This window comes from Hippopotamus amphibius, chromosome 5, assembly GCF_030028045.1.
Source record: "Hippopotamus amphibius kiboko isolate mHipAmp2 chromosome 5, mHipAmp2.hap2, whole genome shotgun sequence".
In the NCBI taxonomy this organism is placed as follows: Eukaryota; Metazoa; Chordata; class Mammalia; order Artiodactyla; family Hippopotamidae; genus Hippopotamus; species Hippopotamus amphibius.
The window spans coordinates 115,566,254-115,584,240 of NC_080190.1; the positions used below are offsets into that span (position 1 = coordinate 115,566,254).

Here is a 17,987-nt window from a genome sequence, read left to right on the forward strand (position 1 = left end):
TTTGTTTGGAAGTTTTGAGGACATTTTTTATTTAAGGTGTTCTGAAATTTCATGAGGAATGCTCTGCCCTCTGATTCTTGGCTGGACTCTTCCAATGTCACTTTCTCAGAGAGACTTTCCCTCTCTGCCCAATCTAAGGGAGCCCACTCTTCCTTCATTCTTTGTCACATCACCCCTCTTAGTTTCCTCATAGCACTTGCCACTATCTGAAATTATCTTGTTTACTTGCCTTAGTCTTGTCTTTTGTCTTTAAAGTATGAGCTCCTTGAGAATAGTTACTATAGCTGCCTACATAATAGTTGCAGCTCCACCTTCTACAACAATATCTGTTGTATGAATGAATGGACGGATGCATGAATGTCTTGGCCCAGGGCTTCATTCATTATTGTATTATTCACTCCCAGATGGCCTTTAATATAACACGTATGGAGCTTCCTAGGTGGCGCAGTGGTTAAGAGTCTGCCTGCCAATGCAGGGGACATGGGTTCAATCCCTGCTCCAGGAAGATCCCACATGCCGCGGAGCAACTCAGCCCATGCGCCACAACTATTGAGCCTGTGCTTTAGAGCCTGTGAGCCACAACTATTGAGCCCATGTGCTGCACCTACTGAAGTCCATGCGCCTAGAGCCCATGCTCCACAACAAGAGAAGCCATGGCAATGAGGAGCCCGCGTACCACAATGAAGAGTAGCCCCCACTCACCACAATCAAAGAAAGCCTGTGCACAGCAAAAAAAGACCAAACACAGCCAATTAAATAAATAAATTAATTTAAACAATATAACACATAATCCTTTTAAAAATTTTTATTTATTTATTTATTTTTTATTATTGATTGCATTGGGTCTTCGTTGCTGCATGTGAGCTTTCTCTAGTTGTGGCGAGCGGGGGTACTCTTCATTGTGGTGTGCAGGCTTCTTATTGCAGTGGCTTCTCTTGTTGCAGAACATGGGCTCTAGGTGCATGGGCTTCAGTAGTTGTGGCACGTGGGCTCAGTAGTTGTGGCTCTCAGGCTCTAGAATGCAGGCTCAGTGGTTGTGGTGATGGGCTTAGTTACTCCAAGGCATGTGGAATCTTCCCAGACCAGAGATCAAACCCGTGTCCCATGCATTGGCAGGCAGATTCTTAACCACTGTGTCACCAGGGAAGTCCCATATCCCCATTTTTTTTTAACCTCAGGGAGATTTCCTTCTCCTATATCTCTATTTAGTTTCTTCTCTTCATTTTCACTATCTTCTCCAGGATGCCTGTTATTCATATGTTGGAATTTATAGACTGGATGCCTGTATGTTTAATTTGTTCTCTCATATTTCATATGTCCTTTGCTGTGAGAGATTTTTCCAAACCTGATTTTTTATTCTTTATGTAAATTTTAAATTTTGAGAAAAATTTTTTTTCTTTTTTGTATTCTGAGTGTTCCCTTTTCATAACATCCTGATGTTGTGTCTGCTGTTTCTCAGATTTCTCTGTGCATAAAATTCAATTTTCTTTTTTTTTACTTTGTTTCTATGCCTTACATTTTATCATTTGATTTTAAAGGTCAATTTTTCTGTTTGTTTAGTGTGAGTTTTACAGGTTGATAAGACTCAGTCTAGCATCTTTCAGATTATGTATCCCTCTCCCCACCGCCCCTCAGTACAAGAATGAGGGAGTTTTTTCCTGAGTTGTCAACATCTAAGGTAGAAGCTTAGCATCTAAATTGTTTTCCAGTTTCTTTACAAGAGCTTTCTGATGAATTTTGGGGCTCTGAATTGGAGATGCAGGCGGGTGCATATGAGAGTGGAAGGGCCCACTGATTCCGTCTTCTCTCCCTCAGATCTCCAGTTGAGTCCCATTGTTTTCAGCTTTGCAATCACTTTTCCTCCCTGTTGAACCTGCTGGATTTGGATTCAGAACCTTGTAGAGGTTCCATGGGGCAGGCTGGCTCCTCTCCAAGGCGGCATCTACTCATTTCACATGCACCTTTGCCTATCCCCTTGCTATTTTCATGGAGTTTTGGGCCACTCGTTCCATTTCTCTTTGCCAGCTTGATTCATTTTCATCATACTCACTTTTATTTCAAGTGCCTTCTTAGAAGGGATGGAAGGCAGACTCCATGTCTTACCTGCTTTTAAACTGCAAGGCCCCTCAAGACTTCTAAAGCTCTTTGCTTAACACCACATCAGTCTTGCCAATCCTGAATCAACTGATTCTGGACTCCCCAGCACTACTGGGAAACAATTATATAATTGTGCTGATTGGCTGCATTACAAATTGATGAGTTCCAATCTTAGCAGGCCCTCATCTTTGCTGAGCAATCCATTTACTTGGCTCTAGTCAGCTTCCTTTTCTATACCTCATATTGGTTGTTCCATTTTTAAAAAATTATTTCCTCCAAGTTTTTTTTTATCTTACCCTAGTGTTTTTCTTGTCAGACAACCTAGTATTCTTTATTACTAAGAAAAAAGAGGTCCCAAGTAAGAATTCCTTGAATTTTTCTCCCTTCTCCCCTCAAGTTCCTTTGTCAAAGATAGTATTCTTTTCAAAGGCAAGTACTAGTGCCATCATTTTCTAGCTGTGTGACCTTGTAAAAAATTATCTAATATTGTTGACTCTTGGTTCCCTTGTATATAAAATGGCAATAATGTCAATCATACCTGGTTACAAACATCATTAAAGTAAAACACATGTGGTTGAAAGAATTAAAATACTGCAGAAGGGTAAAAAAGGAAAAATCAGTGTCTTATTCCATTCTCAACCTCCAGTTTGAAACGTTTAAATATTATAAATAAATGTTTGTTGCTTTGATTTTGAGGGTTATGTAAGGGAAGGTTTTTGATGTTTCTCAGCACAGAGTCTAGCACTTAGTATGTGTTGGAAAAAGTTAGTTCTTGACTTTACTCTCTTCCTTTCTAGATCATGCAAAATGACTCTTTTTTCCTTTTTAAAAGATTAGTGAATGTCTGGCATCCACCTCTGCACTGGGACATTACTTATACAGTGATGCTGAAACTAGTAAGAACTTGATGTAAATAAACATCGTAATTGTCTAAAGCCATGATTTATGGTACACTTCTTCTCATTTAATTGTATTCAACAAAGAAAAATTTGATTAGGAGTGTCAGAGGCTGCTGCAAGGATCCATTCATTTGAATAATTTGCAGCCTGACTTTATTGAAGTTTATAAATTAGCAAAAGAAAAACCCAGTTTCCTTGGAGAATTCCTCTGGCTCACCAAATATTTCCAGGAAGAGAGTTAAAATTGAATTAGTAGAAACACTTTTGGGTGGTACAGCTGCACATGTTTGACACTTTTGGAGTAGCAGGTACCTTTGTGTGAAGAATAATGAGGCCCTTTTTCCAAGCAGGGTATGGGCTACAGTTCAACCTCTCCTTGCTGCCTTGGCTGGGTGCTGTTGTGCAGTGCACAACCTGCTCATCAGTACCTGGTTGGCCTGCCTTGTAAAAACTGTTGCTCTGCATGATTCTGAGCCTTGCATGTGGGATTTTTTCTCCTTGAAAGCCGACAAAGAGAGAGATGAAGGGAATGGCAGTGAAGATAGGAACCTCTGTTAGACACCTGATTGGCTCAGGTATGGTAATTGGCACTTGTGTATATCTTTTATATACACTGCTAACAACATCACTCCACTGATGCATTATTAACCACATGTTTCAGTTAAAGATACTGAGGCTTAGAGAGTAAATGATTTGCCCAAAGTCATCAGTTAATAAGGAGTGGAACTGAATGAAACCCAGATTATCTATTTTAGAGTTTGTATCCTTTCTGAGTATGACACTGAGGTGCTGTTTTGCATTTTGTATTTTATATAAGCGCATATCTAAATGCACACACCACTTCCTTACTCAGAAAGCTCTAGAGAATGCATCCATTTCTTTCAATAGTACACTAATATTTGGCCTTGTCACATACTAGCTGTGTGAGTATGGTCAAATTAGTTCATCTTTCTGTGCTTGGTTTCCACATCTTTAGAGTGAGGATATGGATAGTATTGATCTTGTTGAATTTCTGTGAAGATTGAATAAGGTACTTGGCAAATTCCTTAACTTCTCTGTGCCTCAGTTTCCTCATCATTAAGATGGGCTAATCATATTCCAGATCTCTTAGAATTATAGAGAGGACAAAATGGGGTAAAACCCACAGTAATACAATTGTTAAATAACTACTTAATGTTATTTTTCTCATTTTAAATATGAGGACAAAGAGATTCAGAGGGACCAAAAAACTTGCTTAAAGTCACACCGCTAGAAAATGATAATGCTAGGATTTGAACCCAGCTTTCTCTGATTTTGAATGCAATGTTTTTGATTATTAAACTGTCCTGAAAGAAGAAAAGAAACACAAAGAAGAAAGTACAATATATGAGCCAATTCCATTTATTAAAGTTTGTGTGAGAAGCTCCAGGTTCACTAGCATGGGGAATTTTCTGCCATTAAAGGAGTTAATGACTAACCCATCTCTGAATTATCATCAAGTACTCAAGAGACACCTAAGTGCCTGGGATGGGGTTGGGATGTTTTAGAAGGATGAACTTTTCCTATTGAGCCAAAAAGGAGTCACAGATTTTTTTTTTTTTTTTTTTTTTTTTTAGAATGAACCTGATGTATCAGTGGTTCCCTTAGAAAATTCAGATTTGATAGCCAAGATATGGAGACAACTTAAATGTCCATCAAAGGATGAATGGATAAAGACAATGTCATATATACATATAATGGAATAAGATTCAGCCTTAAAAAAGAAATTCTATAATATGCAAAATGGATGAACCTTGAGGACATTATGCTAAGTGAAATAAAACAGTCACAGAAAGACAAATATTGTGTGATTCCACTTACATGAAGTATCTAAAAGAGTTAAATTCTTAGAATCAGAGAGCAGAATGGTGCTTGCCAGGGTCTGGGGGAAGCAGGAACTATGGAGTTACTAATCAACAGAAACAACGTCTCAATAAAGCAAGATTAATATGCTCTAATGTTGATGATGCCAGAAGGAGGCATGCCCACGTCACTAAATGGCCTTGGACAACCCTCCCCACACCACAAAGCATCAGATGTCCAGTTTCCTTTATCTTCTGAATTTAGAGGGAAGTGTCTTCATGAGGTAGGCAAACAGTGACAACTGTGCTAAACTTTGATGCTTAGGGTAATTGCTGATAATTTAAATGGCAGTATTAACTTGGTTTGGTCATTCAATATAGATTATATTAAAGATTTATTCACTTCCCTTCAAAATAGGTCTTTATTTTTCTAAAACAAAACAAAATGAACACCATAAAAAGGTGACTAAGCTCTGGAGATCTGCTGTACGGCTTTGTACCTGTAGTCAACAGTACTGTATTGTACACTTGAAGTTTTGTTGAGAATCGATTTCATGTTAAGCATTCCAACCACAATAAGACAAAATTAAAGAAAAAAAATTCAGATTTGAGAATCTGATGATTTTTCATTATGAAAGATCCTAGGAGCACTAGATAATATCCTGGCCCATTTCCAACTCAAGTAATTACATTCGCAGCACCCACAATTTCCCTGCAGTTTTAATTAAGAAATGTGTTTTGCTTCCCCTCTGTCTGTTCAACTGTATTTCACACGTGTGTCCTAATCATTTTATAGCCAAAAGAGCCAGTGAAAATTGTAGCTTAAGCAATACTTTATATAAACACATTGTATAATGTGAGTTGTTTGCTCTTTACCTTCAAATAAATTTTGGTGGTTAAATCTGATGTCCATGAACAGAATTTTTCAACAGTACTGTCTTGATAAATCATTTAATAATTCTAGCTTTATTATCTTTCATTTATCAAGTGTCATTTCTTTGAATTTAAACTAAAATCTATTATAGCATTTTCTGATTTTGAGACTTGAGTTATTGGGCCAGAACTTTTCCAGGGATGATTTCTTGAGCTATGATATGATGAAAAAGCATTTTTTTGGTTTTCTGATTTCGGCAATGGTGTGGTCCACCAGTCCACAAGTCCAGAATCTCAAGGGTTAGGGTACTCTCCTGAAGTTATTTCTCTCAGTGTAGTTTTATTGCCCAAGGTATTAAGACTATAGAAATTAAATAGAGTCCTTTGCTGCAACTTCCCAAAGGTACATGTCATCGTCTTTGTCACCACTCCTGAACTTGCCATCCTGCCGCTAGTTAGATAGTATTCTACTACCAGCCCTTGGGTGACTAGCATTTCTAACCAGGTCATTCCTAATTTCTCTAGTTAAACCATTCCTCTCTTCTGTGTTTCACAGACAACTTAACCTGCTGAAGCTTTTTTTTTTTTCCTATTGTTTAATTTTTTTGGTGCCATTCAAGATACTTTATTTATTAAGTACTACTAATTTGAAATGAAATTCCTGAAAAGTAGAGAAAAAACAATTTTAAAAAGGATCTTAGGTATGTGTGTTTCTGGATTATCTTGGCTACTTTTATTAATAGACTTATAATTCATTTCTAGCTGTAAGTATATGATTCGATCTATTTTTGGCTCTCTTTGGGCGCTACAAACAAAATTTGCTTTACTTCATTTTTAGGAGTATCGAGGGGATATAAAATATAAGCAAATTTTCTTTCCAATGAGTTTTAAGTTTTGTAACTGAGATCTAAATAAATTACAGGAACTCTATAAAACTATATAATATCTGTTTAATCATAATAAGCTTTGAAACTATATTATTAAACTCAGGACCAAATTTGACATTCATAACCTCGTATTAACATAGTCAGAAAATGTTCATCATGTAATGTTAGCAGGAAAAATAGAATTTAGAACACACTCTGTGAAATCTTGATAAGAATATGTTATTAACATTGCCTCTTGAAAACAGAGCAAAGGAAAGTAATATACTAAAAGCATAATGGTGTATATTCCTGGATTGTAGCATTACTGTGTGAGTTTAATTTGTATTTTCCAGATTTCCTACAATGAATATGTATTACTTTAAAAATAAAGGCATTTCAAGCCATTGTTCAAGGGACACATCATTTTATTAAAAATGATTCTGAATTTAAAGAGATGGTTTGTATAGTTCGTAGGTTATTATATGTAAATGTCAAGTTATATCTGGTTTGAATTTGTTGCCTACAAAGCTACAGGAGGCTTTAACAATCAAAAGAATGACTGGATACAGCAACCATTACTTTCATGAGTATAGTTGTGGGGAAGCCTAAGCTATCGTGTGAGTTATCACGTGCTTCCCTGAGTTGATCAGTTTCTCTCTGCTCACGCAGGCAGGAGGGGCGTGGACAGCCACTGACTGTTAAGTTTGGCCCAAGGTCATACAGCTTCTACATGGTAGGCCTGAAACAGGACCCCCATCTAGTTTTCCGACTGTTCTCTGTAGGAGTAAGTAAGAAAATGACATCTTCCTTTTTGAAAAGAAGATCATCACGAAGGCCTCTTGTGCTCTTTGTGTTTGTGATTGTGTTACTTCTACCCTTCCTGCTTCTGCCCTGTGTAAATACAGAAAGCGCATCAGTATCTTAGTGTCTGCTGTGTGCTAGGAACACGCTGGACGCTGGGTGTCATCTAATCCTCCCAACGACCCTGTGATATGGATATTCTGATCTCTGTTTTACAAATGTGAGTCTCTCTAGATTTGTTCATGGTACTTGTGAATTGTAGTACGTAATTGAACTCTCTCTTCTTATTTTTAATTTTTTTTTAAAAACTTTTGGCTGTGCCGTGGGGCTTGCGGGATCTTAGTTCCCTGATCAGGGATTGAACCGGGCCCTCCTCAGTGAAAGCACGGAGTCCTAATCACTATACCACCAGGGAATTTCCTGAAATCGCTCTTTCAGACTCTGAGGCTTAGGCACAGTGACAGCTGAGTGCCAGGAAAGCTGCATTAGAGCAAGAAGAAGGAGCAGGACGAACACCCAGAAGACTCAAGCGAACTAAAACAAAAACAAAAACGGCCAGGTACATGAAGCTGGCCCACTGCCGTAGAGGTTTAAGGGTATATACACAATGGAGACAGAGATAACTGGGTTTAAATCCCTCTCTGATTCTTTCTAGTTTTGTGAACATTAACACTAGCTATTTTATCCTCTCAAATATTCCATTTCCTCACCTGAAAGTTGGAGGCACAGGCATAATAATTTTAATTCTCATGAGGAATAAATGAGGTAACTTCTATAGAGATCTCAGAGCACAAGTCCTGGAGTAAAAATAGGACTATGTAAATGTTAGTTCTAAAGGATAATGATGATGATGGTAGATATAATAATATTTCTGAACCTAAAGTTGCACAGCTATATCTGGCCAGGGAAAGACTTTAATATAAAGCCAAGAATTTAAGTAGAATTGGAAAGAAACATTCTAACTGAAGTTTCCTTAAAGAATGAGATAAATTGATAAAGAATTTTAAAATACGAGAAAGATACCAATTTTTTAATTAAATTTTTAAATTTATTATTATTTTTTTGAGGTACACCAAGTTCAATTATCTGTATTTATACACATATCCCTGTATTCCCTCCCTCCCTCGACTGCCTCCCACCCTCCCCATCCCAGTCCTCTAAGGCATCATCCATCCTTGAGTTGAACTCCCTTTGTTATACAACAATACCAGTTTTTTTTAGTTGATTGGTATATTTTTGCCTGAAAGGTTTTTGCTGCATGAATCATATTCTTTTAATCCATGTGGCTTGAACATAAAATGTATGGATTGCTATTTGTCATATCTCTTAGTAAGGAGAAAATTAAGAGGCAGAAAGAAGGTGGAAGTATGTCAGGTGGGGAAGTCCAAGCATTCTTTAGGTTTCGGGGCAGGGTGATGTGACACAATGTGTATGTGTGTGAATGTGTGTGTGATTTGAGAGGAACTGTATGCTTACATACCCAGCTGTAATGGCTCCATGGTGGAGATTTTACTTATGTTAAACCACAACCTGTTTTATTGTTGTATATTACTTTAAATAAACATTGATTCTTAAGCAATTGCTTTAATGAAGATTAGGCAGCAAGGTTTCTCTTCTTCCATTTTTTGTTCATTTTGGTCTCCCCATGGCTGGTTTTCTTAAAACCCCAATGATTGTGGGGCATGTCATTATACCTTTCATAGTTTCCTAAGTTTTAAAATTAGTAAGTTGTACTAGTTAACCTCAGAGACTCCTCCCATGTCTCTAATTCCATGAGTTTTGTAATAACATTTCATGTGTGACTCAGGTTTGCAACTTGGACCATGCAGTTTTAAGACATGTGTTAGTGAGTCTTTGTTCCTCACATGGAAAGAACACTTACGTGGACTCTAAGTTAACATGGCCCTCTTGTTTGTAAGGCTAATTTGTCAGAAATGTCTTCATTTATTGGAAAGGTGATATACTGTCCCTTTGCACAAGGATGAGTGTGATGTACTACAGTCCTTGTGAATTTTGTACTCCCGTGACGGGTTCAGCTCAGGCTAATGAGAGGTTGCTTGGTGTGACTCAGATTTAAACACTTGCACTATTATTATAGTCCAATCTGTCTTCTGGAGTGTGAGTGATAGTCAAACAAGACATTATTATTCTTAAAAATAATTTTTTTTTAATCAGCGCAGTGTAAAGGATTAACTGTGTCAGCATCTTTTTTTTTTATGGCCTTTTTTCCAAACGCCATTTTCCATGAATGCCTCCTTCTTTTCACTGCTACTTATATTTGCTGCTTGCTTTGATTTTCTTAGAGCTTTTCATATTGTGTCATTTCTTTGTATCAGACACCATGATCTCATGAGAAAAGCAAGCATACCCAAGGGTGACCTGGGACTGTGCCTTTGTTTCCAGAACTCAGGAAAGCTTTTGTCTTCCTGTCATTGGTGTGTGTTCTGAGCGTCTGTTGACATTCTCTTTAGATTCCTTCCTCTTGAGTGGACATACCCATAAAGGAGAGGTATTTGGAGCATGTGGCTGTCATAAATGAATACGAAGCATGCTGTTAACAGGAAATTCCTTCTAACTTCTAAATAGCCATAGTGATAACCCTACTGAATGGATTTGAAGCCTGTCATTTTTGGTGACTAAGCATGCAGGCATATAAATCCCTTTTATTTGGTCATGGCTTGCAGTTTGGATCTTGAAGAACTAGTGAAGAGAATCGTAATGCACACAGAATACTTTTCATGTGATACCAGTTAAAATAGCACTAATCAGCTTCAGAATGAATCATTTGACCTCCTTAGACCTCCATTTCATCATCTGTGGAATGTGATAATGGGTCTAGAACAGGGTTTCTCAGACGCAATAGGTTGAGATTTAGGCCAGTTATCGTGGCAGAGGGGCTGTTCTGTGGATTGTTGGATGTTTAAAAGCAGCACTGGCGGGCTTCCTAGGTGGCACAGTGGCTAAGAATCTGCCTGCCAATGCAGGGCACACGGGTTCGAGCCCTGCTCTGGGAAGATCCCCCATGCCACGGAGCAACTAAGCCAGTGTGCCACAACTATTGAGCCTGTGCTTTAGAGCCTGTGAGCCACAACTATTGAGTCTGTGTGCTGCAACTACTGAAGCTCATGCGCCTAAAGCCTGTGCTCTGCAACAAGAGAAGCTATGGCAATGAGGAGCCTGCGCACCACAAAGAAGAGTAGCCCCGCTCACCGCAACTAGAGAAAGCCCGTGTGCAGCAACGAAGAACAAACACAGCCAATAAGTAAATAAATTAATTAAAAAAAAATAAAAATAAAAAAGTATCCTGAGACTACAAAATAGAATTAAAAAAAAAAAAGGCAGTCCTGGCCTCTACCCACTAGATGCCAGTAGCATCTCTTTAGTGGTGACAAACGACAATGTCCCCTGACATTGCCAAATCGCCCCTGTGGAGAACTGCTGGTCTAGAATCACATTTTAAAGATATATACAAATTATCAAATGGTATGATCCTAAGAATTTGTGAACATAATAATTATGAGAGTCTTGTGATAAAAATTTCTTCTGTGGAGGGATATGAATGAAGAACAGGGTTTATTTTCCTTGTGCCTCTTCAGAAGGCTTTCTTGACAAGGTCTAAATATTGCTATGAATTTGTTCCATCCATTAAAATTTGAAGACTCGGTTATCAGAGTGTGAAGGAGACACAGGAGAAGAGCCTCTGCACAAATAACACTTTATGTCTATGGGTCATTACACATGGTGGGGTGGACTAGGCTGCTGGATGCATGGTCCCTCAACATAGTCATTAAAGGTAAGTCCTGGGACATAATAGACATTCCAAAACATCTGTTGAATAGAGGAGTGATGAATAATTGGATACGTGAAGGAAGGATCTGCTACGGCCAGCTCGTGTGGCTTTAGGAACAGTAATTCACCAGTGACATCTAAAAACGGTGGTCACGAAAGCAAAGGAAGGAGGTCATTGGATGTGAGCACTCAGAGCCCCTTTCGTCCTTCCATGGTTCCCTCTGGGTACCTGCCTGCCTCTACCTTTCCATAGCCATTTCCTTATGCTGCTCTCTCTGGCCCTGTGTCCTGACTTGCCTTTTCCTCCCTTCTATGTTTCTTGTCTGAACTGATTTTATTAGAGTTTTTCATATTGTATCATTTCTTTGAATCAGACATCATGATCTCATGAGAACATAGAACCCAGTACGTTTGCCTGTGAATCCACATCTGCGCATTCTTGAGGGAAGGAGAATTTAGCGGTTCCTCTCTGGTCGTCTATATCAAACCAGTGATGTGATTCCTGATGGTCTTCGAAAAATCACCTCCTTTTGATTTTTTAGAGTCCCAGGCCTTTCTTTAATAATTTATCCCAGAACAATTAAAGTTTTTGATTAAAGGAATTTATGTCGATAACTCTGATTGATGGATTCCATGTTAATGTCTTCATCATGATATTATTAGTTTGTCACAGAAACGTATTTCTTCCATTTTATAATTAAAGAAGTCGAGGCTCCAATTTGTTAAGATGTAGAGCCAAGTGTCTACGTAAGTGAGTCAGTGAGTAATTTAGTTATATGAGGGTTAGAACTTGTGAGCTCAGATCTGTATCACCAAGATGGAGGGTAGAATTGAGGTATGATAAATATGTCATAATTTGAAACAAACGTACTGAATCTGTAGGACTGGAAAACTGAAACATTTTTCTTTATGTTTTGTTTTAAAGTCATAAAAATAATGACCTAGGGTGCTACTTCATGGTACCATAGCTTTGATTCATGTGACTATATTTTCTAAAATGGACACATTACTTAACATCAAGAACTGTCCTGTGAGTTTTATTTTCCCAAATATTGCTCAGGATGTGCTTCTTTTCTCTCTTAGACCTTCTCTGACCATGCCTCATAGGAATCTGACAGGGAGCTGCAATGTGAACTGTGGTTGTAAAATACACGAGTATGAGCCAGTTTGTGGATCAGATGGAATTACATACTTTAACCCTTGTCTGGCTGGCTGTGTTAATAGTGGTAACATGAGCACTGGGGTGAGTATATTTCACAAGTTCCTGTACCCTTGTTAGATTTCACATGCAAACACAAGGCTTCAGTCTCCCTTTTCAAGAAACCTCAAATAATCTACAAAATACCTTCTGTCAAACACCCAGAGACAAGAAAATTATGCAATATTGTATCATTTTTTTTTCCAGGGATGATTGGAGCCTTTGAGCATAGTGATTTGATTCTGCATCAGCACTCCCCTACTTATATTCTGTGCCAACCCACTGAAATGTGATAAGGTTGAATGCTAGCTCTCTCCTCTGTTACTCTTGACAGGGCCTTTGTGATGGACTTGAAGGTCAAGATGACCACATTTTGTGCTGATAGAAGAGACTATAAGAGCCCCACCCCTGATCAGAGCCTGTGAAGATGGGCAATGGCCATTTTTCACAGACTATCAGTTCAGACTTCTTTTTTTTTTTTTTTTAACTTTCAGAGTAAAGATATTTCTGTCAGTTCAAGAATAGGCTATTTTGAGAAGTCACTTTTCCTGTGAATTATAAATAGGCAGTAATATTGTGGGAGAAGGTTTTCATATTCTACTCAGTTCTTCATTGAGCCAGGTTTCATTCTTTGCATAAGAACAGATTGTAGGAGGCTGCTTTCATTGAAAGGTTAAGGAGCATTTGCTTGTTCTGTGTGGGCAATGCAGGATTATATGGTTGACTGCATGTTTTAGGGATGTCATATTTGATTTCTGAGTTTTAAACTATAGTGATAAATTGAGATTCCTTTTTTTGGCCCCCTATTATATAATTGGTGAGCTCCAGGGTGTGACTGAATTGAAAGGGACAATGAGATCTTTTCTTCTCGGTGGCTAAATTTTTCCTTGGGAGTGAGGGAGTCCTCTGGTACACAGCCCTCATTCTTTTTTAACTTTTAAAATAACTTTATTACACTCACTTGGTATCATGTTGAAAATCAGCAACATGTGTATAAGTAGCACAGGAGTATGAAGTGTCCATGTTTTATCACAGTTTGAAAGATTGATACATTCTTATTCTAACAACAGGGGCATGGATTATTCCTGTTTAAGCAGCCATGTATATAACTTGTCTTCTAGTCTAGTTATTGGAAAGGATACATTAGAACTATGCAAAGATGTCTTGCTACCAAGCAACACACTATAAACTCAATTGATAAAGATATAGAAAACTAAGAGGATTGTATGATTAAAAAATCAATAGCAACTTTGACCAACCTTACCCTTGGCAATAAGTGTGGATGCACACAGATGACCAAATGCCCTATTTTATGGAATCTAGTTTCATTTCTGGACTTTCCTGGGAGTGCCAAAAGAAAGAGGTGGAAGGAGATGAGATCAGGCTTTCTGAACCTTACTCTGGTCCAGACATCTGGTCATTTGCGAAAATAAACAATAGCCTATGGCTTCAAAACTCTCTTCAGAGGAGTGGGGAAAACATGGGCTCCTTGGGGATCACATCCCTGGGTCAGCCCTCATTTTTTTTTAATGAATGAATGAATGAAGAATTAATTAGTTTATTGGCTGCATTGGGTCTTCATTGCTGCATGTGGGCTTTCTCTAGTTGCAGTGAGAGGGGGCTACTCTTCACTGGGGTGCATGGGCTTCTTATTGAGGTGGCTTCTTTTGTTGCGGAGCATGGGCTCTAGGCACACAAGCTTCAGTAGTTGTGGCTTGAGGGCTCAATAGTTGTGGTTTGTGGGCACTAGAACACAGGCTCAGTAGTTGTGGCATGCAGGCTTAGTTGCTCCACAGTATGTGGGATCTTCCTGGACCAGGGATTGAACCCGTGTCCCCTGCATTGGCACGTGGATTCTTAACCACTGCCCCACCAGGGAAGTCCCCAGCCCTCATTCTTACAAGGAGGCCCACAGTCCTTGAAGCACAGATGGCCAAAGAGCACCCATTTTCATATTTGTTTCTCCTGCTTCTCTAGGAGGCTGAGAGGTCACAATGACAGTGAGTTCATCTGATGTCCATTCAGTAAAAGCAGCATAATAGGCAGGAAAGGTTAATTGGCTATTTCGTTTGAAACACCTTTTAGTCCCTTGCATTATAGTTTCAAATGAAAAGCCAATGATATGTTCACTATTACTGGTGCTGATATCATCACGGTTGCATTATGAAGTCTCTGCATTTATTTAACGGATATTTACGTTAGGTCCTACACTGTGTTCAGGGTTATGCTAGGCACTCTGGTGAGCACAAATAAAAATAAGGCTTTGTTTCTGTTTTTGAGGGGCTTGTTAAATTGGAGAGCCCAAGAATTAAATGGCCATTGAAATAGCATATGATTATGACCCCGAATGAGCATATGGAATGTGAATGGTATAGAATTGAGTGTTGAAAGCTTCTTATCAAAGTTTAGGTTTAAACAATCTTGACCAGTAGATTTTGATGTTGTTAGATGCACTCTTTGGATCGTTACTGTTAAAAGGAAGAAGATATATTCTTTTCTTTCTTTTTCCTTTCCTTTTCTTTTTTTCTTTTCTATTCTTTTCTTCTTTTCTCTTTTCTTTTCTTCTTTTCTCTTTTCTTTTCTTCTTTTTTGCCATGTTGTGAGGCTTGTGAGATCTTAGTTCTCCTACCAGGGATTGAACCTGGGCCACGACAGTGAAAGCTGGAACCCTAACCACTAGGCAACCAGGGAACTCCCAGAAAATATTTTCAGTGAAATATTCTGCATGTTTTTAAATGCTAGCGTGATATGACAGCGTGTTAGCTTTGGCTAATCCTATGCTGAATTTTGCTTTTGATTGGCATCTAACTGATCTTTATTATCACTTAGATACGGAATTACACAGAATGCACCTGTGTCCAAAGCCGCCAAGTGATCACACCGCCCACAGTGGGGCAGCGCAGCCAGCTTCGTGTGGTTATTGTCAAAACATATCTCAACGAGAATGGCTATGCTGTGTCCGGGAAGTGTAAACGGAGCTGTAACACCCTCATCCCATTCTTAGTTTTCCTGTTCATAGTGACCTTCATCACAGCATGTGCCCAGCCATCAGCTATCATAGTAACACTCAGGTGAGGACCACATTCAACATCTAAGGTGGGTTATACACTCCGAGTTGCCAGAATCCCTATTCCAGATGGGGGGCTGATGTGGTAAAGTGGAGAGGAAAGCAGAATGAGATTGTGCAGGAAAGTGCTCAGACACTTACCTGGTGAACTTAAGAGAAAGGAGTTTTCCCATGTCAGGAAGGGAAAGGAAGATGATAACATTTCATACTTCAGAACTTTCTTTATTCAGATGAGTTCTACCCCTATAGTTTAGAGAAATTTATTTTGGGTGCCTTTGGTTCCTGAAATCTCTACCCTAAAAGGTTCAAGTTCAGGAGCTGAAAGCCGTGACTGTGTCAGGTGCAAAAAACCTGGCCCTAGAGGAGGCGACAAGTCATTTGGGGAAATTGCTAAATTGTGCATAAAGTGAAGAGTATTATCTCCGACCTTGTAGCTGGTTAATACTCCAGGATCAGTGGCTGTTGTTGCTGCCCTTGCAATCCCAAATGCTGATTTCATTCATTTCACTATCATATAAAATTCTGGCATTGAATCAAGGAAAGGGCAAACTGGGAAATGTAATTTTTAAGTTGTTCATGCTCTGCTTTCTTTGCTGTATTATGTATCCTGTTCGTGGTTTTTTTGCTTCTAAGAGAGAACATGGACGTTACCTTAATGGAAGCCCTATTTAAAATGTTGACACCAGCACATTCAAATCAGAGTGTTGATATTTGCAGTAAGGACTGCAGTGGATGAAGGAACGAAGGGGACAGCATGGTGAAGAAACAAAAGCATGCCCACAGTAGCTTTAGGGGGACTGGGATGCAGACCATGAGGGAGTGAGGGGTGTCAGTCTTTATTCTCCCTTTTATGTCCTCCCTGGCTCCTCAGTACCCCCGCTATGCTGGGCACCTGGTGGGATGCATCTGCTGAGATGTCATTCTTTTTTTTTTTTTTAAATTAATTAATTAATTATTTTTTGGCTGCGTTAGGTCTTAGTTGCGGCACACAAGATCTTTCATTGTGGTGGGTGGCCTCTTCATTGTGATTGTAGGCATCTCTCTAGTTGTGGTACAAGGGCTCTGTAGTTATGGCTCGTGGGCTTAGTTGCCCTGCGGCATGTCAAATCTTAATTCCCTGACCAGGGATCGAACATGCCTCCCCTGCATTGGAAGGTGGATTCTTAACCACTGGACCCCCAGGGAAGTTCCTGAGACATCATCCTTAGCAGGGCGGTTGGGCTGCTCCCATGCTTGTTCTGCATATTCTGTCTTCCCTTCTATGGGATGCTGAGTTAGACGATGCTCAGCTGATGCATTCCTTGAGAGTAAGATAACAGCACATGAAAGTCCCATTGGTCCTGTAGGTTTACTCACTCAGTTCCTCCATCAGCAGATACTTACAGAGTAACAACAGTGTGTACCACACTGGGGAAATTGCTATGATAAAATAAAGAAATTAGGGGAAAAGATGGCAAGCACGCTGGTCCTTGGGAGTTTTACATTCTATACCGAGAACCCTATGTGTATGCGGTAGAAAGCATAAAGTACTTCATCATGAAACAGTGCATCATTAATAATCTAATACTTTGAACTTTAATTCTACAAGAGATGTTAAATAACCCAGATAATGGCTGTGCATTTTATAATGTTGACTTTTAACCCAAAACTTCAGAATCTTTGCTATTTACAAAATCAGTAGATTCTAATCTTCCTGCCATGCGGGAATTACTTGGAGCATAAGTTTTCAGAAAAGAAGAAAAAGTGAGGTGATTCGGAAGGGTTCATTCTTTTTCTAACTTTTGACTTGTTTCCTATATATTTCAGGACCATTTAAAAGAACCCTTTTTTCTCTATAGTTGAGAAATTATGCGGGTCACTTTCAGTGTACACACCTACCATTCTGGAAAGTGTAGGCAAACAGAGAAAAAGAATGCAATTGTTAAGATAAAATGCTACATATATATATATTTTTAACAGAGTTGATTTTGCAAACTCAGAGCCACTTCTGTACCTTCAGCTTAGAACCTTTGTCCTTCCACTGTTATTTACATAAAAAGTAGCGTTAATTGGAGTTTCTTTGCAGTCTTCACTGGGGAGACCTTTTTCAGTGATTTAGCCATAAGCAGTCTTGTTCAGCTGTTGTTAGTAAATTCTAGCGAATTCAATATTTTGGTGCAGCATCTGTTTGGTCCCTGGCTCTGCAGCTAAGCAGGCTTGATTTGACATTCATTTCCTTTAGATCATTATTCTAAAATATTTCTTTCTTTCCCTTCTTCATAGATCCGTAGAAGATGAAGAGAGACCTTTTGCCCTGGGAATGCAGTTTGTTTTATTGCGAACACTTGGTATGTTCCTGTATTTCCAAGAGTGCCTCTTAGTTCCTCTTTGCAGATGGCAAATTTTCACTGTCCTTTAAAAATGGCAAGTCAAGTCATTTGTCACCATTCGTAGTAGGTAGGATTTTATAGGTTAGTGGGGAGGCACAACTTCCTCATTTTCTGATCTGGACTAAAAGTTGACCAATTCTGTCACTGATGAAACAAAACAAAACTGACTTTACATCAGTTTCTTTTTCACTGTGAACATAAACCTGGG

The 17,987-nt window shown here is 38.9% G+C and overlaps 1 protein-coding gene across 3 annotated transcripts in view; it reads left to right on the top strand.

Moving 5' to 3' along the window:
- SLCO5A1 (solute carrier organic anion transporter family member 5A1) overlaps positions 1 to 17,987 on the top strand; it is a 140,660-nt gene that overhangs the window by 118,105 nt on the left and 4,568 nt on the right. For 2 of the 3 annotated variants that reach the window (XM_057736284.1, XM_057736285.1), the window contains 3 exons: positions 12,229 to 12,388; positions 15,173 to 15,414; positions 17,673 to 17,737. In XM_057736284.1, the coding sequence (XP_057592267.1) occupies positions 12,229 to 12,388; positions 15,173 to 15,414; positions 17,673 to 17,737 (467 nt within the window). The remainder of the gene's footprint in view (positions 1 to 12,228; positions 12,389 to 15,172; positions 15,415 to 17,672; positions 17,738 to 17,987) is intronic. The other variant, XM_057736286.1, reaches the window with a different exon arrangement.